The following is a 27,938-nucleotide window of genomic DNA, read 5'->3' as shown; positions in this document are numbered from 1 at the left end:
CAATGAAAACATAAATGGCTCAACATAATTTATTTTTGTTTTATGTTAAAATGTACAGAGTTCTTTAAAAGTACTTGCTAAGAAAGAAAAAAACAAATAAATGTAAATACATACAGGGACAAAGAAGAGCTGAGGCGGCTGGACGCAACCAACCTTCACTGTGCGCCAAGCCCCATTCCTCTCTTTATTTTGAGCTCTCTCTTAGCTTACAACTCACCATGTACAATTACAAAGGATACAAAAAGGGAAGCGATATAAACAGACAGAAATATACTGAGCTCATTTTTACATGCCTCTTAAATGTAAGGAAGTCATCCTATACACACACAGATCAAAACAAAAGAAAAGAACTCTCAAGTGACCTTTAGATATCTGTTTTTTCCTTTTGTTTTAAAATAGCATTAATATACTACACAAAGATAGAAAAATCTAGAGATGAGATGGAATGGAGAGGTTAAAGGCATCTTAAATTCACTAAAAGTGAGTGGTAATTTTTTTGTTGTTTTGAATTTCTTAATAATATTACCCAAGTCGAGCTAAAAAATATGTATTGTTTTTTCCTGAAACTGAAGTGAAAAAAATGACAGTACCAATATCAATGTCAGAATTTCCTTTTTATATTATAGAAAAAACATTTTCTCTACAATAGGTTTTCTAAAGTCAAAAAGAGTCAGCTTGTGTCATAAAAGAAAGCTGCCCAGTCTGATAAAATTCAGAGAAAAACCGAAAGAAAAAAAAAAGAAAAAACAATTTACACAAATAAAATATGAAAAGTCTGGTCTGTAAGAAAAAAAGTTTCCTCCTTTGACTTGAATACTGGAATACAATAGCAACTGGGTTTCCTCTACTCCCAGCATGGTACTGGAACCTGTACACATGCAGGGCACCCTACCCTTTCACCTGCATGTGTGTGTGTGTGTGTGTGTGAGGGCCAGCACTATGCACTGGGTGAGGCATCGACCATCAGTTTGGGGCATGACGGTCAATAACCCAACACCAGTCAATGGAGCGTGCAGGCGCACAAAACAACACCAGTTTAACAGAAAACAACATTCACACAGGGATGCCTTGACCTCTCTGGGGGTCATTAACACTTAATGAAGTGGGGTTCCAGCTTCAAAAAGCCGAGATTCCTTAAAGCAGTGAGTATGGTCTCCGGAAATGTCTTTCCGCATGTCCAGTAGACGGTCAATTACGTGGGCTGACGTTTAAACAACCTCAGTGTGTGGAGTGTGACTAAACAGTGAGCGCCGCGCTGACTCTCACCTGCCACTAGGGGAGCCGTCGCGGGACTGTCCAGAGGGAAGTACCAGAATATTTACATTGAACAACGTCTCACAACCGCACTTTATACTGTGGCCCTGTGTTCGGGGGTAAACAATGCTACTTGTTTTACTGTGGATGTACGTGCGAGCCGTGACCCCTGACCTCTAGGGGCAACGCGAGCTTCTGGGTGCTGATACACACCGCTCGACGAGGAAGACAGACACCGGACCTGTCCTGCTATTTCCTTAAAGCCCAACTTTACTCCTACGCAAGTAACGCCTTGGCTCACCAAGCGGAAACGGAGGTGTGTGTGTGTGTGTACTTGAGAATGTGTGTATGTGTGTGTGTTTAAGTGTTATTGGAGAGACTGAATCATCATTCCAGTATGCCACACATATAAAGACCAAAGCATAGATAGTTTGGACTGCACACAAGTATTTTCCACGGTCGTCGAAGTGAAAACAAACAACGAAAGTTTCGAAATCATAAGTAAAAAAAAATAAAATAAGAAGGTCCATCTACAATTATTATCATTGTCTCTTTTTTTAAGGTAAGGCTTCCTATGTCAATTAAAAGATTGTGTGCATGGTTGAATATATATTCAGTTAACCATTTCGTTTTTCCTTTATCCGTTGAACATGTCCTCCGAAGTCCGTCCTCAAGTCCCTCCACCTCCTCCTCTACCTCCTCCTCCTCCTCTTCCTCCTCCTCCTCCTCTTCCTCCCCCCTCTCCTCCTGAGCTCTGGGGGGGTCAACACAGTGGAGGAGGCCCTGGCACCAGCACGTCCCCCAGACAGGGTCTGACCGGAGCGGCAGCTCCTCCCAGAGGTCCATGTCCACATACCCCCCCCCCCCCGTTGTCCTCGCAGCCCCTTCCCCCTTGCACAGCCAGCCCTGGGGAGGGTGGCTGGGAAACTGAGTCCAACTGAACGGAAACAAAATTAACAACAATTCAAAACCCGGGAAGTCCCCTCTTTTTTTCCCCCTCTCTCCCTCAGGTGCCGGTTAGGGCTTCGGAGAGGGTGGATACAAGTGATAGACAGGAGCCCCCGGAGGGTCAGTGTGTCGGGTTAGGCCCGTCTCTCCCTCTCTCTACCTCTCTCTCTCTCTCCCTCCGATGTGATCGGTGGTGGAGCTCATCTGCTCATGTACGGTGACTGCTTGGGCACGCCGGCGTAGCTGTGGTGCGGGGTGCTCGTGTACATCATGTTGCCGTGGTGATTGGGCTGCATAGGCTGCTGCGGGTACCCCTGGCCGCCCATCATGCCCATCTGCATCTGCATGGGGTACTGCGCCGGCTGGTTCATGTAGGGGGGGTTCCCGTGGTAACCGCTGTTCATCATGGGCTGCGGCATGCGGTAGCCGGCCGACATGGCGTTAAGCGGGTTCATGTTCATGGAGTTGTAGGCGGCCGGCGTGGGCATGAGGTTGGGCATCATGCCGCGCTGCACGGCCAGGGTGCGGGGGGAGCCCTGCATGGCCACGGCGCCGGAGCTGCGGCCGTACAGCTGCTGCTGGTGGGGGGAGGGGGCCAGCTGCTGGGTGGCCTTGGAGCGGATGGCGATGTGGCCCTTCACCGTGGCCATCTGGCCCTGCAGCCGCTGAGTGTGCGGGGGCGGAGCCAGGCTGATGTTGGCGGTGGGCATGTTGCACTGCAGCTGCAGGGAGCCCAGGTTCATGGAGCCCGAGCTGAGGTTGGGGGGCGGGGTCATGGTGGACTGGCCCTGGGGCGGGTGGGGGGAGGGGGCCAGCTGGGCCAGGCCCGGGTTGGACAGGGACACGCTGGTGGCGTAGGAGGTGACGGAGGGGGAGTGGGAGTAGGGCATGGCGTGGGGGTCCATGATGGTGTTGGTGAGCTGCTGGAGCTTGGCCAGGCTGAAGGTGGCCGAGGGCTGGGCGTAACCCCCGGCGCCGAAGTCCTGGCCCATCCGCTCGTACAGGCTCCGGCCGCCCCCGCCGCCGCCCGCGCTGTCGGGGATCTCCATGATCATGGGCGTGGAGGAGAAGCCGTTGCCCATGCTGCACTGCGATAGGGGCTGCTGCTGTTGCTGCTGGGGCGGGGGAGGGGGGGCCGAGGGCGGGGGCTGGGGGGGAGGAGCCTGCTGGGGCACCTTCTTCTGGGACTGCTGGCCGGCGCCGCCGGGGGAGCGCTCGATCACGCAGCCCTGCGAGGGCTTGAGGCCGCAGCCCGGCGCGTTGGCGGACGGGGGAGGGGGCGGCGGGGGCTGAGGCCCGCCGCTCTGTCCCGGGCCCCCTTGCTGGATGTGGCTGCAGCTGCCCATGGACATCTGGGAGGCCACGCCACCGGGGCCGCTGGGGGAGGTGAGGACGGGAGCGGGGACGAAGGAGCAGCTGCTGGCCTGGGATGAGGCAGAGGAGGGCGCGGCCGAGCTGGAGGAGGAGGAGGCGGCGACCGACGAGGAAGAGGCCGCCGCGGCTGCCGCCGCCGACATCCCCCCGCCGTTGCCCCCGCCGTTGCCCCCCCCTCCGAGGGTGGAGTCGTAGCTGCTGGGGTTGTCGTAATTCTCAGTGGTGCTCTCGATGCTGCCCAGGTCGCTGAAGCCGCTGTCCACCACCTGCTGAGAGTGGTCCGACACGGACGGCACGTCCATCATGGGGCTCGTCTCCATGTTCTGCTGGGAGGGGGCCGACAGGGAGCTGGGGTGCTCCGGGGTGATCTGGGTGTAGCCTCCTCCGCCTCCCCCTCCGCCTGCTCCCCCCGTGGGGCCGGGCGTCCCGCCCCGCTGGCCCTGCCCCGTCTCGCCCAGCACCCCGGGAGCGAGGCCCGGGCTGTTGACAGAGCGTACCGACTGGCTGGGTAAGGGCGGCATGGGCGGGTTGGGCAGGGGGCTGCTGTGCTGGGACGCCCCGCACTCCTCCGCCAAGGCCAGGGCCTCTTCCTCCGGCTCCCTGTAGCTCTGGAGGGTGCGGCAGGCGGCCAGGGTCTCCTCACAGTCCTGGTAGGCCCCGTGGGCCTCTGCCTCCTCGTCCTGGGCCTCGCCTTGGGTCAGGGACTGGACCGCCTGCATGGTCTCCAGGTCCAGCTCGTTGCTGCTGTGGTGGTGGGGGTGGTGATGGTGGGGGTGGTGGGCCATCTCCTCCTTGAAGTCGGGGTGCTGCGGGTGGGGTTGCGGGTGCGGGTTGGGGTGCTGGGGCTCGATCAGCAGGGTGACGGCCTTGTCCTCCGGGAGCAGGGGCGGCAGCTCGATGGGCTCCGAGGCCACCGAGATGACCGTGACCGTCTCCACGGCCGCCGCCGCCGCTGCCGACTCCTCCTGCTCCCGCCGCCGCCTCTCGTCTTGCGCGGCCGCCGGCCGGCACTTGGCCTCCGGGGGCTGCTCCTCGGCCTCCTCCTCTTCCTCCTCCTCTTCCTCCTCCTGCTTGCTGACGTAGTCCCGGCCCGCTGTCGCCGCCGCCTCGCTGCCCTGCAGCTCTAAAAAAGCCTCGCCGCCCTGGGGCTCCTCCTTGACCGGCGGCGAGGCGGCAGGGGAGGCCGCCTCTTCCTCCTCCTCCTCCTCCTCGTCGTCCTCCGAGTCTTGGCTCCGCCTCTTCTTGACGGCGGCAGCGGCGGCACCGGCGGCGCTCTTGTCCTCCAGGTGGCCGTCGCCCTCGTCGTCTGCGTCGTGGTCGTCGCTGCGCCGGCTCCCCGAGCCTGCCATGGCCGCCATCCTCCTGCCGGCGCCTCCGCCGGCGCACTCTTCCTCCTCCCTCTCCTCGTCCTCCTCATCCCTCTCCCTCGCCAGGTCTGCATCGACCCTGGGCGGCGGGGGGGCCCTGGGCCCGGCGGTGGCGGAGAGCAGGGTTCTGGGCGGGGGCCGGCTGGGCTTGGCCTCGCCCCAGCCCCGCTCACACTCCGCGTCGTCGTCCTCCTCGTCGGGCTCGGACGCCGGGGGTGGCTTGGGGAGGGGCTGGCGGAGGGCGGGGTTCTTGGGCGGCCGCCCCCGCTTCCTGGGGATCTTGGGCTCCACGGGTTTGGGGATGTAGTCCTCTTCCTCGTCAGAGTCTTTGCGCTTGCCGATGTCGTCGGAGGCCGGCGTCCGGAGGGGCCTCTTGGCGGTCCGGTCGTCCGGGCCCCCAATGGGCTTCTCCCCTCCTCTCTCCTGCTCCAGCCTCTCCGCCTCCTCCTGGGCCCGCTGCAGGTACCAGCTCCGGGGCTTTCGCCCAGGCTTCATCTTGATCTTGGCTGGCTGGGGCTCCCCTGACTGGGCCAGACTCTGGCCGCCGGCGCTGCCTGGCATCGGCCCTGGGTGCTGCTTCCAGTGCAGTGTGGGCTTGCGGCTCTTGCCCTTGGGCCAGCCTTTCTTCTTCTTGACGGGAGTGTCTGGGTCCGTCTTGGTGGGGTCCCCGGGGGCCGCCGGCAAAGTGGAGGCCGCCTTCAGGACAGGGGTGGTTTCTGGGGGGGACAGACAGACATAAATAAACAGTTAGGCATGGCGTAAACAGCAGGCTCAGTACACGCTGGACCCCAACAAAAACAAAACACACTCACAACAAGCCCCACACACACACAGAAACGCACACACACTTCAGCCCTCTCCACTCACCGTCCTCCTCCGACTCTGTGAGGTGGGCGCGGCGGGCTCGCTTGGGCGTGGCTTCCCCGTGTCTCAGGGCGTGGCGGGCGGGCAGGTAGCGGCGGAGGGGGTGGTGCCCCAGCGGGGTCTCCTCCTCCAGCCGGGGCATGGTCCTCTCCTGGTCCGAGTCTGCGAAGGGCTCGTCCAGGACCTCCGTGGTCTCGGAGATGGTCTCCGTGACGACGCTGCTGTGGGGGTGACTGCGCGGGCGCATGCGCCGCTTTCGCAAAGGCTTCTGGGAAGAGAAGGGGGGGGGGGGAAGAGGACACGATTGTTAATTATGCACACACACATGAAAAAAAAAGCTTTTTATGTCATCAAACAGATTCATTTGTAACCAGCCTGTAAGTAAACAGGGTGACTGTTTCTCACCTTGCATTTGAGGCCCATGGCAGGCTTGGTGAGGATGGGAGGGGAGCGAGTCCTCCTCTCATCATCCACATCCTCCTCGTCCTCTTCCTCGCTGCTCTCGCTGAAGCAGCTACGTCTGACGGGCGCGGGGTCGCTGAGCCGGGGAGCCAGGGGCAGCTGGGGTAGGCCATCCCCCCGGGATTCGTCGCTCAGCCTGGGCTTGGGGCCTCGCTTCTTCCGGGGAGGGCGCCCTCTGCTGCGAGGGGGTGGTACTGCAGGGTGGCGGGGCATCTCCAGGGAGCGGAGGCCTGTGCCGTCGGCCTGCCTGTCCAGGGAGAACAGGGCCGGGGGGCTGCCTGGGGAAGAAGTAGTGGTCTTGGCTCCCCCCTCCCTTTTGTCATCCTCGGCCCCCGCCCTCATCTTGGGGGGCCTCCCCCTCTCCCGGGGGCTGTCCTTCACCTTACCCCAGGGCCAGTTCTTGGGGGGGCGCCCCCGGCCCCTGCGCTCGCCGTTGGCGGGGGGAGGGGGGCGGGGACAGGCGGGGACGGGCGGGGGGCAGCGGACGGGGGAGGAGGAGGCCGGGGAGCTCTGGCTGGCAGGGAACCCTGGGAAGCACTTCATCTCCTTCTCCGTCTCCTCGCTGACGTGCCAGGAGAGGGGGGACAGCTTGTGGCTTGCTTTCACCTGCTCCTGCAAACACAAACAACACGTTCAACACAAACACACACACACACACACACTACAGGAAAGCTCCTTTGCCAGGCGACAGGCTGGGCCCCCTCCTCCTTCCTCACCTCCTTGCTGTCTCTCTCCTCCTCCTCCTCCTCCTCGTCCTCCTCCTCTCCCTCGCCGTCCGACACCACCGTGTTGGTGACGATGACGGGCGTCCAGCGCAGGCAGTCGGGCACCACCTCTAGCTGCCGTGGCCGCGCCTGCAGACGGGCCATGTGGGTGGACACCAGCTTCTCCCTCCGCACCATCACCAGCCTACAAGCCCGACAGAGACAGTGAGGCAAAACGGCGTGCACAGCAGTAAGTAGCAGTACTGTAAGTAGCAGTAAGTAAGCCTGAAAGCGAGTGCGTGTGTGTGTGTGTGTGTACACGAGTGTGTGTGTGTCATCCCTGCGCCTCCCTCACCTGTCCCCCCGCTGCTCCAGCATGCCCAGGTGCTCCAGGCTGGTGGTGATGTCCTGGGGACAGATGCCCGTGATCTTGCTGAGGCGGCGGATGGTGAGCTGCCGGTCGCGGACCTCGTGGAGACACTCCAGCACCACGCTGCGCCAGTAGGCCATGTAGGACAGGCGGCCCAGGTCTGACAGGGGCTTCTCAGGGGAGCCAGGCTGCCCCTCCCTCTTAGACAGCAGGTAGCCTGGAGGGAGGGGGGGGAGGAGAGGGAGGGAGGGAGGGGGCGGGGGGGAGGAGAGGGAGAGAGGGGGGGAATAGAAAGGAAGCACGTGAGGGAGAAAGAAGAGAGAGATGGTATGAGTCAAGTGCTTCAGCTACCCCTCTCACACCCTCGTCCAGCTAACGTAGTTAACATTCCTCTAGAAATTTCTGCCATTCACACCTCCAGTCTTAGGCCGAATCCCAATACTACCCCTTATCCCTACCCCTTACCCTTAGTTTACCCCTAGCCCTTGGCATACGAAACTGAGGGGTAAGGGCTACATATCCCTAAGAAATGGGACGCCACATGGTTACGGGTACATCATCTAGCACGTATCGATATCTCCAAAGCAAGTAGTGTTATGCACTGAAATCAAATAACATTTGCTGTTAAGTTTACTTAAAACTGTAGACATGCTAGTCAGAGAAATGCAGGAATGTTGTGCAAATCAGCACTGTAACATTAGCTAAGTAGACTAGCGATTTTTAGAAACGTTTCAATTACGAAAGTTTTTGCAAATATATATGTACAGGACTGTGTATAGCACAAAACAAGACTGTCATTATTTTTTTATCAATGAATTACGCCGAAAATATTACATTTATCGGACTCTCCGGATGATCTGGCCGCCATTGTGGCCGGTCGCGCAGTATTCACATAGCCCTAGGTTTCAAATAAGCTCCCGATCTAACTTGGTTTTAAAGGGTGTATACCCCTTCGTCTTAGCCCTACCCCTAGCTCCAAAAGAGTATTGGGACACCACTAGCTCTCATGTGAATGTGCAAAAGTAAGGGGTAGGGGTAAGGGGGAGTATTGGGATTCAGCCTTACTAGTAGAGGGTCTAATGCCTGCCAGCCACTGGATCGATCCCATTTCCTCGCCATCTGCCCAGAAACTCAACTACTTAAGGAATAGTGATTAGGAGGCTACTCCTAGTTTAAATCCCATATGTAGTTCAATTTCTGAGACTGAAAGGGGGCAGGGGGAGAGGACCAGCCTAGGAGTAAGGAGCACTTAGGGGGCAGCAGGGAAGGCAGGCTAGTGTAACAGACGTGGTCTTGCAAGCTCCAGCCAATGTTTGCTCCCACCGGGAGTTGAACATGCCACCTCTCGAATTCAAAGCGCAACCACTACGCCAACGAAAAGCTAGCACTTCGTTGACACGGGTGGCCTATTAAATACTTTAGGAGAGAGTTTCACCACACACCTGCTACACTAGGGTTAGCAAGGTTAGGGTTAGCAGGGTTAAGGGTTAGCAGGGCTAAGGCTAGGTTTAGCAGGTGTAGGATTAGCAGGGTTAGCAGGGCTAGCAGTGTTAGCATGTGTAAGGTTAGCAGGTGTAAGATTAGCAGGTGTAGGGTTAGCAGGTGTAGGATTAGCAAGGTTAGCAGGGTTAGCGTTAGCAGGTGTAGGGTTAGCAAGGTTAGCGTTAGCAGGGCCTTACTGAAGTCGATGAGGAACCTCCCGTAGCCCTGCCGCTGGTACTGAGGCAGGATCATGATACAGGACACGTTGTACTTCTGTTGACAGTGCTTCTCCTGAAGACATAGAGACACACACACACCCGTGAACACACACGTCAACACACACGTGAACACGCACGTCAACACACATTCCGGCAGGAGAGCTGAGGCATGGAGAGGTAGTTTGGAGAAAAGGGCGTTGTGATCACACAGGAAACCCTGTGTGTGTGAGATCTGGTCTCTCTCCTAATTGCTGTGTTTTGGCAGCCAGCGCGCATATTAAGCGGAACACCTGCATGTGTGCACGACAGTGACAGCTAGCACCGCACGCGCCACCGCACACATATCCGCATTCTGGAAGATTCAGGCTACAAAAATAGCTCTGACAGACAGACACACACATAGGAGGTAACTAAGTCGACACGTTCGTTTTTTTCCCTTTCAGACGTGAAAAAACAGACCGAAGATCTGACAGGATAGACACCTCCTGGGGAGGGGGCGGGGCGGTTGAGGTTTGACCCTGCCGGCTCGCCTTACCTTGGAGAAGTAGCCGACCAGGTGGCAGCCCTTGCTGTCGTTCTGGGTCAGCACGTAGAACAGGAAGGGCTCCACGTCGTAGTAGAGCGTCTTGTGGTCCAGGAACAGCTTGGCCAGTAAGCACAGGTTCTGACAGTAGATGGTACTGATGTTCCCGTCCACCTGGGGAGGGAAACGCAGCACGACACAGTGGTGAGGCCAGCTGCATCAAGCACAGCCTGCATCAGCCCAGCTCCCCCCCAGCCCCCACCACCAGCCCCCACCCGACTGGTTTCAACACTTGGTTTTCTAATGTGACTCGGCCAGTGTCGCGCTCTGACACAGACACTCGTGGGATGAGGGAGGGCAGGCTGTTCTAAAAAACTCAGACAATACAGCCACTGGTCTCCACCTCGCTCTGTTACATGAGAGAGATGGAGAGCGGGAGAGAGAGAGACGAGACGAGACAGGGAAATGGAACGAGAGAGATGGAGACAGAGAAGAAGAAAGGAGGGAGATAAAGAGAGAGGTGGGTGGGGGTGGGGGGAGCTTGGCAGTGGGCCAGACATCCCAGCTATTCTCCTGGAGAGCAGAGTGAGGACAGGCTGCAGACACGGTGAAATAGGAGCTGCAGATGCCATCCAGTCTGTCACACACACACACACTTCTCGGAGCTGTGGGCCTGTGCCCTTCAGCAATTACTAGCTTCTAAACACTTGGAAGACTATTTCAGGCGTGGGTATAGCTCAGTGGAAGAGCATGACTATAGATCAAGGAGATTGCAGGTTTAATTCCCCCTGGTATGCTACTCCTTGTGAGCCTGCTAAATGAACACGTTGTGGCTCTGAAGGGAGGAGTTGCCTTCATACTGGCTCCAGAGGACAGATCAGGAAGTATTCGACAAGACAGTGACACCAAACAGGAAGTGGCTGGGAGAGGAAGTGGACAGGGAAGAGTGGTTTGTGGCAAGGTGGCCTCCCTTCCTTTCCACACTCCCTTTCTCTTTCTCTTTCTCTCTCTCTCTCTTTCTCTCTCTCCCCTTTTCTCTCTTTCTCTCCCCTTTTCTCTCTCTCTCTCTCTCTCTCTCTCTCTCTCTCTCTCTCTTCTGTCGCTCTCTCTCGCTCTCTCTCTCTCTCTCTCTCTCTCTCACACACACACAAACTCGCTCTCACTCACCCACACAAACTCTCTCTCAGTTTTTCACACTCCCCTCCTCCCTTCCGCCCTCTCCTACCTCGAACACTGAAACGTTGTCCTTCCGGTAGATCTCATTGGCCGGCGGGTGGAACCAGCTGCACTTGCGCATGTGCTGGTAGAGGATGCTGCGGCTCTTCATGTAGCGCAGACAGAACTCACACAGGTAGAGTTTAGGCAGCCTGTGGGGGTGGAGGGGAGAGAGACAGTGAGAGAGAGACACACAGAGAGAGACACACACAGAGAGAGAGAGACACACAGAGAGAGAGAGACACAGAGAGAGAGAGAGAGAGAGAGAGAGAGAGAGACACACACAGAGAGAGAGACACACACACAGAGAGACACACAGAGAGAGAGACAGAGAGACAGACAGAGAGAGACACAGAGAGAGACACAGAGAGAGACACAAGCCTGCGTCTCTCCCCGTGCTGGTGTGTGTGTGTGTGTGTGTGTGCGTACCTGCTGTACTCTTGCGGGTACGGAGATGAGTACCACGTCTGGATCTCAAACTTCCCAAACTCTATGACTGACGGACAGCGCATCTGAGGGTCTGGAGGGCCAGTCACTCCCACTTTCTGTTAGAGGGAGGGAGGGAGGGATATGAGAGGGGGTTGTCAGGTTTAAGATCTTAGGCCAAGTCCAGGCTTTCTACAGTGGATTAAGCCGGTACAGGGCAGACAGACAGATTACACACCAAGGGTTACTGGCCCCTGCTTGACCCAGCCTACCAGCTCCCACAGAGCATCACACACCACCACACACACACACACACACACAACCAGACACACACACACAGAGGATTACTCATAGTACGGTGGTCTGTCTTGAGTTTAAACTCGCAGCATCTGCCATGAGGCTCTAAACACGCATAGCATGCTAACCCTAACACACACACTTTGCACAAACGTTTAACTTTAAACTCTTTCAACACTGGAAATACCAATGAATGTCTTTCCTTAAACTCTCTGGATACATTCCTAGGAAATGTGTGTCTCCACTAGACCTAATGTGTCCCTACCTATAAAATAAGATAATCCTTTATTTGTCCCGCAGTGGGGAAACTGTAAAGCCACCTCCCTCCCTCCCCCCTACCTCCAGAGCCACCTCCCTCCCTCCCCCCTACCTCCAGAGCCACCTCCCTCCCTCCCCCCTACCTCCAGAGCCACCTCCCTCCCCCCTACCTCCAGAGCCACCTCCCTCCCTCCCCCCTACCTCCAGAGCCACCTCCCTCCCTCCCCCCTACCTCCAGAGCCACCTCCCTCCCTCCCCCCTACCTCCAGAGCCACCTCCCTCCCTCCCCCCTACCTCCAGAGCCACCTCCCTCCCTCCCCCCTACCTCCAGAGCCACCTCCCTCCCTCCCCCCTACCTCCAGAGCCACCTCCCTCCATCCCCCCTACCTCCAGAGCCACCTCCCTCCCTCCCCCCTACCTCCAGAGCCACCTCCCTCCATCCCCCCTACCTCCAGAGCCACCTCCCTCCCTCCCCCCTACCTCCAGAGCCACCTCCCTCCCTCCCTACCTGCAGAGCCAGCTCCTGGATGTGTCTGAACAGCTCGATGTCCTTCTCAGTCAGGTTCTCGTGGCCCGGGAGCTTGTCCTCGTCCTCGCGCCAGTCGCTCCCCTCCTGATTGTCTGTGGGGACACAGTCGCTCCTTTAGAGGGACACTTCTACACAAGTTCTACACAAGTTCTAGTCAGGTTCTAGTCAGGTTTTAGACAAGTTCTACACAGGTTCTAGACAAGTTCTACTCAGGTTCTACACAAGATATACACAGGTTCTAGTCAGGTTCTAGACAATATACACAGGTTCCAGACAAGTTCTACTCAGGTTCTAGACAATTTCTACACAGGCTCTAGTCAGGTTCTATACAAAGTTCTACACAGGTTCTAGTCAGCTTGTAGACAAGTTCTACTAAGTTTCTAGACAGCTTGTAGACAGGTGTGACATGGTCCCTTGAACCCCTGGTCCCGGAACCTTTTTGAGGGGGGGGGGAAACGCTTTTTTGACTTCTGCTAGTTTTCTACACACAGGGTGACCAGTGGGTAAAAAATTGTGAATGACAAGTCATGTCCCGCAATAAGTGTGCAAACATATTTTGTTTTTCACGTGCGGAAACAAGCACCAGGCTCTCTCAGTTTCATGCACAAACTGCCAAAAGGCTCGCCGTCTCTACCTTCTTCTATCCACACCCAGAGCCATTTATCCAGAGTCCTTTATCTAAGGGTAGGACATCATCCCCCAGGCTTCATGAATTAGCGCTCCATGCTTTCACCGACAACGCTAACGTGACGTATGGATCTCATTCACACGGTGTGGCCAGGACCCGCCCTGCTCTGCTTCTGATAGGTTTGGAACGTTAGATAGAGCTGCGTTCCTCTCATATGATTGGTAGGGGAAATCAATTGACTTTTGGACAGCTGAATTTTTTTCCTCATGGCCGCACACCGGACATCCGGCACGGTGCCGGGATACTGTACTCCCTGTGCTCACCTAGCCTGTCGTCTCCATCCTCCTTGCGGAGGGCCTTCTTGCGGATGCGGTACTGCTGGGAGTAGTCCACCACCTCCTGCCGTGCCTTGCGCCCCTCGGGGGACGGCGTGAAGAACTTGGTGAGGGCGTCGATCAGGCCCTTGGTCTTCTTGTTGAAGCGCAGGCTGCCGCTCGCCGCGTCGTCCTCGCGCAGCGAGAACAGCAGCCGGTCGTCGCCGGGGTAACCCTCGCAGGAGGAGCTGGAGGACGAGTGGGGGGACGAGGAGCCCTGCGAGCGCCGGTCCGAGCCGCCGGCCCCGCGCCGCCGCCGCCCGCGTCCGCCCGGCCCGCGCAGCTTCTTGAACGGCCGCCCCGGTCTGAGAGAGAGAGAGAGGGAGAGATACAGAGAGAGAAAGTGAAAAAGAGAGCGAGAAAAGGAAACAGGGAAAGGCGGGATAGAGGACAGAGAGGAGGGAGGGATTACAGGACTGATCGGAACTGCAGGACGCCACCGTCTACAGGGACGGGGAGCAGCGTCTCATCTCTCTGGGCTCCCGTTTGTCTGGTGTCCCCCCACCACCACCACCACCACCAGCACCATGCTATCTCCCCTCTGCAGGGATCCTGCTGCTGCTGCTGCTGCTGCTGTAGATAAGTGAACTGTCTGGAAGGAAGAAGCTGGGGCTCTGCTAGTCAGGAACAAGACCGGCGCTGGCAGACAGGACCTTCAGTGAGCCAGGGGAGGGTGGGTTTACCGGGTCACCGTTAGGTCACCGTTAGGTCACCGTGAGGTCACCGTGAGGTCACCGTGAGGAGAGGGGGGACGGGGGGGTTACCTGTTCTTGGGGCGTCCCAGCGGCGCGTTGTAGCGTCGTTTGATTTGTGCTGCTTTCTCGTGTAAGAGCTTCCTGCCCTTTTTCCTGGGCTGGCAGATCTGGCAGATCCACATGCCTGGGGGGGAGGGGGGGGGAGGGGGGGGGGGGGGGCAGTAAGGGAGAGTAGGACACAGGCTTATGATCTTCCTGATAAATGTGGATGTGTATTACAGTGAAATGGGAACAGTTACCGTGTGTGTGTGTGTGTGTGTGTGTGTGTGTGTGTGTGTGTGTGTGTGTGTGTGTGTGTGTGTGTGTGTGTGTGTGTGTGTGTGTGTGGGGGAGAGACAGAGCACGGGAGGAGGGAGGTCTTTACCTTTTGGCATCCGCATCAGAGGGGGGGCACAACACTCCATGTGGAAGCCCCGGTCACAGGAATCACAAAACAACATGTTCTCCTGTACAGGGCCAACACACACCACAGCACATAGTCAGTCACTCCCCTCCGGCATGTGTTTACATAGCTGACGTCTCAACCATTTGCTGGTTCCCTTTACACCGTGGACCGTTCAGGCAGTGCGTATGGCAGCTCACACTGGCATGCTTCTCAGGGCTTACAGGCACCACACAGACAAGCCTGGTCTAACACACACACACACAGATATGAACACACACACACACAGACATGCGCACAGATATGAACACTCACCGCATTTTTGCCTTGGTCCTGACAGTTACTGCAGGTCTTACATTCGATGCACTGCCACCACAGAGCTTTGACTCGCACCGTGAGCTCTGGGGAGAACTTGAGACAGGACGGGTGGCCTGGGGACACAGACACACACGTCAATGTCACACACACACTAACACACACTATCTCTCTCTCTCTCTTTCAATACACAGTCAGAGGCAAGGGCAGAGGCCTCGTCATAGCAACAAAATATTTAAAAAGTGCCATTCAAGATGGAGAGCTGAAACTCTTCCAGAACTCTATCAGCGGGGGCGGCGGAGTGAGGATCAGGACGTCTCTGAAGCTGACAACCGTACAGACTCTGATTTATGCTCTTTTTCAGCTTGACAGCTCAAAAAGCCAGAAAAGGCATTGTCCTTCAGTGCTGCAAACCACTGTGATAATATGTCAGAAAGAGCACTTAGGAGTTAATAGTGGCATTCAGGTGAAGTGCTTTAGTAGTAGTACCAGTCAATCAGCCAGACAGTCAATCAGCCAGCAAGCCAGTCAGTCTATCAGTTAGCTAGCCAGTCAGTCTATCAGTCAGCTAGCCAGTCAGTCGATCAGTCAGCTAGCCAGTCAGGAGTTCACTCACCACTGTTGCCACAGTCTGCGCAGGAGATCAGCTCCTCTGGCTTCTTGTCGCGGTTCTGCTCCTTAGTACCCAGACAGAAGCTGCAGATAGGGATGGGCTCTGCCACGGGCTGGAGAGAGACAGAGGAGAGGGAGAGAGACACAGAGAGACAGAGGAGAGGGAGAGAGAGAGAGACAGAGGAGAGGGAGAGAGAGAGAGACAGAGAGAGGAGAGGGAGGGAGAGAGACAGAGAGAGAGACAGAGGAGAGGGAGGGAGAGAGACACAGAGAGAGACAGAGGAGAGGGAGGGAGAGAGAGACAGAGGAGAGGGAGGGAGAGAGACAGAGAGGAGAAGGAGAGAAAGAATATGTGAGAGAAAGAGTCAGGGAGAAGGAGAGGAAGGCAGAGGCACAGAGAGTGAGAGAGACAGAGGCAAGAGAGTGAAAGAGACAGAGACAGAAGCGAGAGAGAGAGAGAAGCAACACAGAAAGGGAGAGACAGAGGGCAGAGTCACTTAAACAGCTCCATTGTACACAGACAGAAACAGCCGGGCAACAAAGCAACGTTGTGAGCCTCACAGTCGGATCAGTGTCAGCGCTTCATCAACGAGACGCAACCATCCTGCCCAGAGACCACACACACACAAACACGGATTGCGAGGGGAGTGTGTATGGAGACAAAACACTTTTTTTTTTTTTTTTACAGCTATGGCATCAAAACAAGAGGGGAGGGGGGGGGGGGTATAGTACATCACAAGCAGGAGGCTCAGGTCTCAGGAGGTGTGCGTGATGGGGGGGGGGGGGGCAGGGGTGAGGCAGATGAACTGCTCCCCTGGCTGCTCTGTGCTGGAGCCCGGTGTTGTGTTCTCAGAGCGCCACTTAAAGGCCCTGTTTTGATGCTTATTCTCTAGCACGCCACCTGACATTCAGTTCTGGGGCACCATAAATCTTTCAGCACGGGCAGGTTGCGAGAAGGAGGAGAGGGAGGAGAGAGGGAGAGGGAGGAGGAGGGGAACCAGGCACCCAGTACCCATCTCTGAGACGCAGACACACAACTACACTGGCAGGTACACACACACACACAGGATGAGAAACATAAGGGTGATTTTCCTTCACTCTCTTTGTAGCCTGGGAGAGGAGGGGCTGGAGGGGAGCAGAGACAGCTGGGGCTGGAGGTAGGTGGGGGCAGGGGCCAGAGATGGGGCTGATGGTAGGGGGCTGGAGCAGGGGGGCTGGAGCAGGGGGCTGGAGCAGAGGGCTGGAACAGGGGGGCTGGAGCAGGGGGCTGGAACAGGGGGCTGGAGCAAGGGTAGGAGGGGCTGGAGATGGGGTAGGGAGCTGGAGCTAGGGTAAGGGGCTAGAGTAGGGGGCTGGAGCTGGGGGGCTAGAGTAGGGGGCTGGAGCTGGGGTAAGGGGCTAGAGTAGGGGGCTGGAGCTGGGGTAAGGGGCTAGAGTAGGGGGCTGGAGCTAGGGTAGAGGGCTAGAGTAGGGGGCTGGAGCTGGGGTAAGGGGCTAGAGTAGGGGTCTGGAGCTGGGGTAAGGGGCTAGAGTAGGGGGCTGGAGCTGGGGTAAGGGGCTAGAGTAGGGGGCTGGAGCTGGGGTAAGGGGCTACAGTAGGGGGCTGGAGCTGGGGTAAGGGGCTAGAGTAGGGGGCTGGAGATGGGGTAGAGGGGCTAGAGGGGCTAGAGTAGGGGGCTGGAGATGGGGTAGGGAGCTGGGGCAGGTGCAGAGACATTCCTGGCTGGCTGCACATAGCTGTGGAGAGGGAGCAGGTCCAGGCAGAGAGGAGACAGGGAGAGGAGCGTGATTTATTGGGTTCATTTCCCTCTGACTCAGGCTCCCTCTCCACACAGGGACACTTCACACAACAGGGAGAGAGGGGGAGTGAGAGAGAGAGGTAGAAGGTTGGAGGGAGAGTAAGAGAATGAGAGAAAGAGATAAATAGAAAGAGAAAGGGAGGGAGAGGTGGAGGGGGGTGGAGGCAGCCCTTTGTGCGGCCTTCTCTGTGACCACCTCAATCATTCCTGCCAGTTAACCCCCTCCCTGCTGGAGAAGAGGGGTCTGGGTCTGTTGGCTCCTCTCTCCATCAGTCCTGCTCACACACACACACACAAACACGCGCGCGCACACGCACGTAACTGCAGGTCTCCAAAGACTCGGCAGAAGAAAACACAGCCAAGAACAGAAGATGTAAGAGAACAACATACATTCATGGAGGATGGAGGAGACGTAACCCTGACATGTAAGTACAGCTCAGGGGTAGAGCATGGGGATGGGTATAGCTCAGGGGTAGAGCATGGGGATGGGTATAGCTCAGGGGTAGAGCATGGGGATGGGTATAGCTCAGGGGTAGAGCATGGGGATGGGTATAGCTCAGGGGTAGAGCATGGGGATGGGTATAGCTCAGGGGTAGAGCATGGGGATGGGTATAGCTCAGGGGTAGAGCATGGGGATGGGTATAGCTCAGGGGTACAGCATGGGGATGGGTATAGCTCAGGGGTAGAGCATGGGGATGGGTATAGCTCAGGGGTAGAGCATGGGGATGGGTATAGCTCAGGGGTAGAGCGCGGTCAAATTCCACAGGTCCGCAAGGTCGCAGGTTCAAATCCCACTCTGGGCCGCAACCTTGGCCTAAAGCGTGTCCTGCTAACACCACACTACACTGCACCACGAGCACAGAGCGTCTCCTTCCCCGATGCCTCGCGAGGCTCCAGAGCCAGCCGTGTCCACCTCAGGGCCACGCAGAGGCACGTTCTTCCAGAAGGTTCCCACGGCCGGGAGCTGGGGGTTACGGCCGGTACTTGACTCGCAGGTCTATTTTAAGGCTGGGAGCTGACCCCTGATTGTCGATGAGCGAGCGTGAGAGGGTGGGGGGGGGGGGGGAGCGAGGGCCGGGACTGACTCGCCCTCACGTCAACAAGCACATCTACCTGTCAGACCGGAACCATGACCGCACCGCGGCCCAAACACGCCCCTGCCGGCTGGACAGAAGGAGCCAGTAACTACCAAGTGACAACGCTGGGGTGTCTACAAGTGCCCATTCTACCATGCTAACGTATGCCAAATATTCCAGGACGTCCTACTGCATCCAGTCCTCTTTTGCAGTGGGCTTTTCCTGCCCCCCTGTCCCCCAGTTCCAGCCCCCTTTGGTGTTCTTGGTTTCTATGTCCAAGGTACATCCATCATTTGGCAGCAGCCATTTTCACCTTTCAAATGACTACGACAAGAACAAGAAGAGGTCCAAAGTTCAAGGCATAATGTCGAGACAAAGCAGCGTGTCCCAATGGTATGCATACTGCATGCATCCGTATGCACTTTGGAAGGGCGGCTGCAGTGTGCGTTCTAACAGGAAGGAAATTGTGATTTGGAACGCAGGGTTGCTTTAGGTGTCGAGGCGGCCATGTTGGAAGCGGCCATGTTGGAAGCGGCCATGTTGGAAGCGGCCATGTTGGCGCGAGTCTGCAGGGCACAGGTAAACTGGTCTGGCCTCGCCTGCTCGTCTTTCAGCACAAAGAGAAAGGACCAGTGACACAGGAGAGGAGACCACGACTGTGGGAACAATGAAAGGAGAGGACGGAAGGAGGGAGGGAGGGAGGGGAGCAGGATGAGAGGGAGGGAGGGAGCAGGATGAGAGGGAGGGAGGCGGGTGGGGGTGGGCAGCCCTATCGTCCTTGTCTCGTCTCAAGTCAAGGTTCTCATTAACATGTGAGGCCCATCCACACCCCCCGCACACCCAGGACCTCATTGATCAATGTTACAGGATCGGTGACACACACACACGCCTGCTCACAAACACACACAGACACACAACAAAACACCACACACTCTCTCACAAGACAAGTACACACACACATCCACACAGTGAGAGACCAGGCCAAAGCAGGAAGCAGGGTTGGTGTGGCTGTGTGTGTGTGCGTGTGCGTGTGTGTGTGTGAAAGCGCCTTGCGTGTGATTTCCCCAGTCGTTACCAAATGCTCATCAACATGGTGACGAACAGGAAGTGGCGATATGACACTGCAGCTGCTAACATGATAAACATGACTGGAGCGACGCAGCACTCTGACACACACACATACACACACAAGGCCCAGTCCCCCAGCCCAGTTCCTTAGCCTCAGTACCAGTATATCCAGCACCAGGCTAAAATGCAGCATCAATGTGCTACAGTAGGAACACCTGCCACAAACCTTTTAGTGTTGATTTAGACACCAACTGGTTTTGTCCTCCCTATGTCAGGTTTATGGGCTGATCCGAATTGCTCTACGGCTCACATACCGAAGACGTCCGAGACGTCGATCGAGAACTCTACCAGGCTGAACACCCCTCTTCTCTGCTGCAGAAATGGTTCAGTCCATAAGCCCATATCCATGGCCTAGTAACACAGAGCTGGTTGAATCCACCTGCTGTCATGTTGCAGGGTGAGGTATCCCATGACCTCCCCAGGGGAGGCTTTCATGACCCACGCCCCCAGCCCTCCGGTTGCGCCATTTGACCCTCGGCATCTCGAAGGCCATCGGTCGCACGACCACGCCCCCCCCCTGCAGCCAATCAGGGATGAAGTAGTACCGCCGTTGGGGGTGTGGAGGGGCAACATTATCAATAACTACTGCCGGCTCTTCTTTGGTTCTGCTCTGGCTGTCACTGGTACCTTCCCAGCTGTTCCACTGTCTGGTAAATACAGACCGTTCCTTGACTGGTACCACCAGAGCACAGTCGGAACGCTGCGCATCTGATCCATGACCTTCTGCTGTACTTGTGCTAAATGACCACACTGTCATCCAAACTCCCGACAGGGAACTAAGAGAAGTCTCCGTTAGAAGACGTTCATTCCTCTCCAACTTGAGGACGACAAGAGCTGTACAAGTCGAAAAGGGGACTGGAGGTGATCCCCCCTGTTGACCCTGCAGGTCATCTAACGGGTCCACCCCCCCCCCCCCCCCACAGCACCCCGGGGTTAGGGGCTGGTGTGAGGGGGGGGGCTCCACGTTCCCACGTCCCCTGTGTGACTGGCTACATCAGCTGGAGACCTGGGGCTCACCCCGGGTCCAGCTGTTTGGGACGGGGGCAGACGGAGGAGCATCATCCCTCTCTCTCTCTCTCTCCTGACGGCAGACCAGACGACACACACACACAAACAAACAAGCACACGCACACACACACACACACCCAGGCCCATCCCACCTAATGGCCATCACCACACACGGCTAACGGGTGCTTAGGGAAGCAATGAGGTTTGCCATCTAGATATCCATGACCTCCCCCTGACTCCTCTCCCCCCTCCACCCCCCCCAACATGGCCTGGCAATGACCCCCTATTAGAGAGGGGGGGAGGGGGGCTGGGTGGGGGTGAAAGGGTGAGGGAGCGGGGTCCCTGTCTGAGTGGAGTGTGTGCGAGAGAGAGAGAGCGAGAGAGAGAGAGAGAGATCTCTCTCTCCATCTCTCTCTCCCCCATCTCCCTCTGTCTCTCCATGACTCTCCCCCCCATCTCTCTCTCCATCTCTCTCCCCCCCCCCATCTCCCTCTGTCTCTCCATCTCTCTCCCCCCCATCTCCATCTCTCTCCCCCCATCTCTCCCCCCCCCATCCCATCTCCCTCTCTCCCCCCCCCCCCCCCATCTCCCTCTCTCCATCTCTCTCCCCCCCATCTCCCCCCATCCCTCCATCTCCCCCCCCTCCCCATCTCCCTCTCTCCATCTCCCCCCCCTCCCCATCTCCCTCTCTCCATCTCTTTCCCCCCCATCCCTCCATCTCCCCCCCCCCTCCCCATCTCCCTCTCTCCATCTCTTTCCCCCCCATCCCTCCATCTCCCCCCCCTCCCCATCTCCTTCTCTCCATCTCTTTCCCCCCCCATCCCTCCATCTCCCCCCCCCTCCCCCATCTCCCTCTCTCCATCTCTTTCTCCCCCCCCTTTAATAACAACCCCCAGCAATCACTCCGGAAATATGACCCTGATGAGCTGAAGGAGACGGAGCCACACACAAACGCCACCACACACACAGAGACATACACGCCACCACACACACGCCACCACACACACACACACACACACAGGTAAACAGAGATACACACACACACACAACAGACAGAAACACAGACACCACACACACACGTCTCCAAGCAGACAGATGCAGCTAAACTTTGAGGCCTTGTGGATATTTGCCGAGCTGCCTTCTACCTCTCCAGTTCCAGAACCTTCTCTGCTTCCAATCCAGCAGCTCAGGGCATGCACGCGGCCCCGACACAGAGCCCTGCTGTAAGAGGGTCTGACTCCTCGCTCCTTAAAGCCAGCTCAGTCTGCCAGGGATGACCCGTCTTAAGTGAGGGCCATCTGGGCCAAGCGGGTCAGTGTGTGAGACAGACGTGACTCCTGGCTGCTCTCTGCACTCGCGCCGCTGCTAATCCTCCTGTGTGCGAGGGGGTGGGTGTGCGAGCGAGTGAGTGTGCGAGGGGGTGGGTGTGCGAGGGGGTGGATGTGTGGCGTTAATGTACACAAAGCTTGCTTGCGTGCGCATTTGTGTTCTTATATGTGCAAACGTGTAGTATGTGCAGGCTTGTGATTGCACATGTGTGGTCATGTGCACATACTTGCGTGCTTACTGTACTTGTGAGAGAGCGTGTGCGTGTGTGTGTGTGTGCGTGCTAGAGTGTGTATGCGTGGAAGCCTCAGAGACGTTCCTTGTAAGAAGCCTGCAGCAGTGATCCACACAGCCTAGTCAAAACACAGGCTGGCCGCAGGGAATGACCTAACTAACTCTGACCCTTTCACGTCACATAACCCTCTGACGACTGATCTGGTGTCGTGGTGTGTGTGTGTGCGTGGGTGGGTGTCACACGCCCGCCTACTTCTCTTAGTTAGATTTGCTGATACAAGCATGCCTTTATGCAGGAAACGTGTGGTACGAGGTTTGCGTGTTCAGAGTTCCTGTCTATGTTTATGTGTGTTTGTTTTTGGGTGTGCAAGTATGTGTGCGAGACAGTGTAAGTATGCATGTGTGTTTCTGTGGCTGTGTGTGTTGTGTGTGTGTGGTGTGTGTGTGTGGTGTGTGTGCGTATGGCCCTGCCCCTGGGTAGGAGAGGTTAGTGCCCGGCTGCTGTCTATCAGGTTACACCAGTGGGTGTGTTCCCTGGCTCCTGTCGCCTGCGTGTCTGCTGCTCTTCCTCTGTCTCCCTCCCTCCCTCTCTCTCCAAGCCTCTCTTTCTTTCTTCCTTTCCCTCCCTCCAAGCCTCTCTCCCCTAACCCTAACCCTGCGTGTCTGCTGCTCTTCCTCTGTCTCTCCCTCCCTCTCTCTCTCCAAGCCTCTTTCTTTCTTCCTTTCCCTCCCTCCAAGCCTCCTCTCTCCCTCCAAGTCTGTCTCTTTCCCTCCAAGCCTCTCTCTCCCTACCTCTCTCTCTCCCTCCCTCCCTGGCTGCAGTTGCTTGGAGCACACGATGGTCTGGCCTCTTCCTCTGGCACCAGTGCTGCTCCAACCCCCCTCCCTCTTCCTTCCTTCCGTCCTCCAGCTCTCTCTCTCTCTCTCTCTCTCCATCCCCCTGCTTTTATTGTCCCCTCTCTCTCTCTCTCTCCTGACAGGGAGCAGCCCTGCAGCTGGTCGCCAGCCCCGGCAGGACGCTCCAGTCCACGTGACTCATCTCCACCCTTCTCTCTCTCTCTCCTCTCTCATCTCTCCTCTCTCTCTCTCTCTCCTCTCTCTCTCTCTCCTCTCTCTCTCCTCTCTCTCTCTCTCTCTCCTCTCCTCTCTCTCTCTCTCTCCTCTCTCTCTCTCTCTCTCTCTCTCTCTCTCTCTCTCTCTCTCTCTCTCTCTCTCTCTCTCTCTCTCTCCTCTCTCTCTCTCCCCCGGCCCTCCCCTCCCTCTCGTCCAGCCTCCTCTCCTCTCTGTGGGCAGGAGAGCCCTGGCAGCGACCCACCAGCCCGGCTCAGCCCAGCTCCCGGCCCTCCTGGCCCTCACCGCCACTACACCCGCCCCCCCACAGCAGGGCCCACGACACACACAATCCAGCAGCGCTCTGTGCCAACTGACACACACACACACACACCTTACTCAGTCACACCCATACACAAGAGCTAACCCCTGCCCTGACCCCTGTCCGCACCGTGTGGGATGAGCTCTGCACGACGACCAACCCTGCTCAGCACAGTCTGCCTGGCCACGTGTAGCGGCTTTTAATCACACAAAGACACACACAGACGTTTGTATCAGCTTACATTCGCCCAACACAAGTCACACACTGGGCCTGGCTTGAATCCGTTCAACACGAGCTCTTTGAAAGCAACTCCCCGGGTCACCACGTGTATGGATTCTTTGGCCAGCCTACGAATGCGAGATCGCTCGCGCTTACGAGGAAACACAGGGGTCATAACGCTGTGAGCGTGTGACCCATCTCAGGCTACAGTCAGACGACGTCCCAAAAAGTGTAGGAACACTTCCTTGCACACCCGCACATAGGCTGTGTGCACGTGCGCAGGTTGGCGGCTGTGGCCCATCCAGTGTGTAAGCCTTACGATGTGTGTGTGTGTGTGTCCCAGGCTTACCCTGTCCTTCTCGTGGGGCAGCAGGCGTACGGGCGGCAGGCTCTCGAGCGCCACGGTGCCCGTGCCGTCGTGGGACGTGGAGCTGCGGCTCAGCAGGCGGTACAGCGGGCCCTGCTTGGTCACCCGCCCGTGGGCCACGGCCCTCTTCAGGGCCACCCGCAGCTGCTGGTGGAAGAGGCCCGGCCCCATGGAGCCGCTGCCCGACAGGTAGGCGGCCACGTCGGCCTGGCATTTGAGGAAGCGCTCCACGCTCTTCAGGGTGGAGCCGCCCGTCTCGTGGAGCCCCTCCAGGGAACGCTTGATGAGCTTGTTCCAGTCCAGGCCCGGCTTCTTGCCGTGGTGGTGGTGGTGGTGGTGGCTGGAGCCGCTGGAGCCGCCGCCGCCGCCGCTACCACCTCCTCCGCTGCCTCCTCCGCTGCCTCCTCCTCCTCCGCCTCCCCCAGAGGAGCTGCCTCCGCGGGGCTTGGGGAAGGCCAGGCGGCCGGGGTTCTCGGGGTCCTTGTAGGAGTTGAGGCCCTTGTTGGAGACCTTGAGGATGGTGCCGTCCTTGACGCTGAGCTCCAGCTGCTCCAGCACCGTCTTGCGGTCCAGCCCGTGGGACATGGACACGGCGTTGCAGATGCGCTCCTCCGACGGCCGCTGCTTCTGCTTCTTCACCTTCTTGATGGCCTCCAGGAGCCAGGTGGTGTACGTGGGGTTGGCTAGCTTCACCATGGCGACTGTCCGGCGGGGCGGGGGGGGGGCCCGCGGGGGCCCGAGCCGCGACTGGGACGCCCCTGTGCGAAACGCCGACGCCCCTTCGGGGGGGGGGGGCGTACGGAAAAGGGAAAAGGAAGAGTCCCGGGGGCCCGCGCTCTGACGCGCCGCCGCCTCCTCCCCCTCTCTCGTTCTCCTACTCCTCCGACCCTGCGCCGGGGGACTAGCCTTTGTCACGGGGCCGCGCGGGGAGTCCCTCAGAGCCTGAGCACGAGCAGCACGGTAAGGAGCAGATCACCATAGCATAGACCCCCCCTGTCAACCCACCCGCCCGGTGAAACCTGGTTCCGACCCGCTCCCCTTTTCCTGGCAGGGTGACGCGGCCCGAAGGGAGCGCAGCGAGGGGCGGAGTCGCGGGGTCAGCCTAACCTCTTAAGAGCAGCACTTCCTCCGTCCCACCGCAGGGGATCCTGGCCCGGCAAACACCTGAGTGTCTCCCTCAACCGTTGCAAAATATGGACAAAGAAACTCGTTGGGTCAGTCTGTTATCGGCGGGAAACATAAAGCGCTCAGCGAGTTGAATCGGAGCCGACCATGGTCGTGTTAGAAAGCCAGTCGTTCAGCGCTGATTATGGAGGGAAACGGTTTTTCTGTGGGTTATCGAAGCAAACTGAAGGTCGACGGGTGGGGGGACGACAACCTCCAGGCGTGCGCTCTCCTCCTTCCTCCTCCTCCTCCTCTCCCCTCAGGTCTCCTCCTCTTCCAGAAGTATCCCTCTTTTCACGTCTGGACTGGAACAGATATCTCACCCCAGAGAGCGGCGTAGACAAATCACCTTCACGCCACTTCAGCAACTAATGTAGCCTGCAGACACAAAGGACACACACACACCAGGGTCAGAAACAAGAGGGACAGGGTCTGGGTCACACTTCCGTACAACTTAAGAGAAAACATGGACCCATGAAGGATCAGGTAACACATTCGCTGTGTTGTGAACGACTGTAAACATTTGCTCCGTGTTGGTGTCAGGGGTGAGTGACATTACATTCTCCAGAAATTCAAACACGCACGTAAACAAACCCCAGGTCCCAAAAGCAGCTGGCTAACGAGCAAATCATTTTCAACAATACCCGCCATGAACACCTACAGTCCTGTCTATTACTTGGGTTAACAATACCTGACAGTCATACCTCACATGATAGCAACTACTTTTGAAGATTAACGTATTAAATCCTATACCATTAAATTGGCATAGGTCTCAAAAGCCAATTCAACCAACCACTAATATCAAGTTCAAACTGTGCTTTCAGGTCAATTGACTGGACCTGAGCGGATTCTTAAAATATTCAAGACCACAAATAGTAATATATGTTAGCTGTCTACAGTAAGTGGCAATGACACCATATCTGTTCACTGTGTTGGAACAGACAGGCTTGTCCAAAGTTTTAAATTGTCTGCAAGAATTATAGCCCATTTGTTGAAGCTACAAACTACACTTTATACTATGTTGCAGCGAGACAAAAATTGCATTAGCTAACTAATCATAATACATTTTCAGATACAGTAATTATACCTCAGTCCAACATTAGGCAATGCTGTACAACAGTTACACTAACTAGACTGAACTAGTTAGCTAGCTAGTTAGTTAGTAGGCTAACGTACTTAAAACATTGTAAAGTATTTCTTTGAATTGTTCAACTACTCTAATATTGTTTTATTATAAACTGCCCTTAACAACATGCTAACTGATTCGTTCTGTTAATGCTACTGTAGCTAGCTAACAATCACTGCAACTACAATCCCTCGCTTTTTTCCCAGCCTCACTATCTGTTTACTCAATGATATGATGGGCAATTACCTGGCAACTAATATTCCCGCTGAGTGCTGTTGTTTACCAATTGGCTAGCCAGTAAGTGAGTAACACTACTAAGTATCCAAATAGATCCCAAACATCAACAACGTGTGGCTAAAAGGAAATAGCTGGCTGGTGCTTTAGTACAAGCAACGGTGACATGTACCACAACGCCAGTGGTTTCAAACAATAACAGCAAACCATCACAACGAATAATCCTGTTTAGAATGTCATGGGTGATATTTAAGGTAAGATCGCGGCCTACAAAGGCACAATGCAAGAAGCAAACGGCCATAACGTCTCACGGACATGTGCAAAAATGAAGATCTCACAGTGGAGAAATTTTCATGTAACATGCTTTTTATGGCCGCTGGGCCTCGTCCTCGGCTCTGGGTGAAAACTGTTCCCCGCGAGGCGCGTCCCCGCACAAGGCTAGTAAACCCCCACCTACCCGACTTCCTTCCTCCATCACCCACCCTCCCACGTAGAGCCTGCGGTGCAGTGAAGACAAGGCCGTTGGAACGAAGTAGGCCTCGGCTCACTCCCCCCTCCCTCCTACCACCCCTATGCCCCCCCTCGCGATCATCATCTCTCCGTACCCCTTTCCCTCTACCTCTCGCGGTTCCCAGAAAGCTACGACTGGTCCAGTTCGGGTTTCAGAGAGAAGCCCGTGAGCCTTGTAATCTCCTCGCACCACTAGCCGCTACTCACCTGAATTTCGTGTCGAGTTGCTGTGGATAATGTGCCAAAAATCCTTAGAATCAGAGACAACAACAAGCCCAAAAATGCAGCCAGATACCAGAGGCTCCAAAGCTGACGCCATCTTTGAGTGAAACAGGAGCTCAGCTAGTGGGGGAGGGGGGAACAGTCGGGGCAAGGGACCGTCTGCATCGTTCGAGCTGCAAACGCAAGAGGACAGGAAAAATGCACTGCAAGGGGGTAGGGGGAGCAACGGAGTTGTAGCTGTGAGGGGGGGATATCAGTTCAACACATGAAATGGAAGAAAGGGACAGATGGTGGAGCAGAAAAAGGGATAGGTGTTCTCGCTTTCTCCACCATGCGCGCACACATTGAAAAAAGCATTTTAGGGACCGTCTGAATTTTTGTCTTGCAGCTGGCTTGGTAGAGAAAAATCAAAGCCACGGAGTGTGTGGTTTTAATGTTAGAGGGTATTTAAAGATCAAAGTGAGCCCCCTTCCACATCGCCTGGTTGGCTCTGCAATCTGTAGCAGCTCCGTGGCGAGAGGACAATGAAACAATAATACAATCCCCAGAGTTAGATCTGATGTTGTTACTACGCTAGTGTATCACACACGACAAAGCATATCATGTTTGTGTTGAGCTCTGATTCCCCGCCAGTTAGATTATGATACGTAGCTAATATTATCCACCCACTAAAACGATTATGTAAATTGCCCGCAATGCCAAGCAGCATTTAACCATACCAGAACGCGCCTTTATCACATATGAAACGACAGGTGACCATTTTCACACATTACTGATCTTTTTTTTCATGGATACA

At 56.4% G+C, this 27,938-nt stretch overlaps 1 protein-coding gene across 1 annotated transcript; it reads right to left on the bottom strand.

Moving 5' to 3' along the window:
- Positions 1-13: 13 nt before the first annotated feature.
- kat6a (K(lysine) acetyltransferase 6A) lies at positions 14-27,309 on the bottom strand. The gene is made up of 17 exons (XM_047016961.1): positions 27,128-27,309; positions 23,869-25,428; positions 15,362-15,470; positions 14,746-14,861; positions 14,413-14,494; positions 14,058-14,172; positions 13,243-13,598; positions 12,271-12,383; positions 11,211-11,326; positions 10,792-10,933; positions 9,579-9,740; positions 9,023-9,116; positions 7,329-7,560; positions 6,986-7,178; positions 6,213-6,881; positions 5,811-6,075; positions 14-5,659 (listed from the first exon to the last, which is right to left on the bottom strand). Exons 2-17 carry the CDS (start codon positions 24,580-24,582, stop codon positions 2,403-2,405), a joined length of 6,735 nt encoding a protein of 2,244 aa, XP_046872917.1. The 5' UTR covers positions 24,583-25,428; positions 27,128-27,309; the 3' UTR covers positions 14-2,402.
- Between the last annotated feature and the right edge of the window lie 629 nt (positions 27,310-27,938).

Source organism: Hypomesus transpacificus, unplaced genomic scaffold (genome assembly GCF_021917145.1).
Source record: "Hypomesus transpacificus isolate Combined female unplaced genomic scaffold, fHypTra1 scaffold_439, whole genome shotgun sequence".
NCBI lineage: Eukaryota > Metazoa > Chordata > Actinopteri > Osmeriformes > Osmeridae > Hypomesus > Hypomesus transpacificus.
Note: the sequence above shows the minus strand (reverse complement) of the source record. Positions and strands in the feature narration are given on the sequence as shown.

Bases quoted from the DNA above. Each gene is read 5' to 3' on its own strand.
- kat6a (XM_047016961.1), bottom strand. From the start codon at position 24,582: ATGGTGAAGCTAGCCAACCCCACGTACACCACCTGGCTCCTGGAGGCC. The intron at 12,384-13,242 runs GTGAGCACAGGG...GTGTCCCCACAG, and splicing joins GGATGGAGACGACAGGCTAG to ACAATCAGGAGGGGAGCGAC. The intron at 9,117-9,578 runs GTAAGGCGAGCC...CTATGTCTTCAG, and splicing joins TGGTCGGCTACTTCTCCAAG to GAGAAGCACTGTCAACAGAA.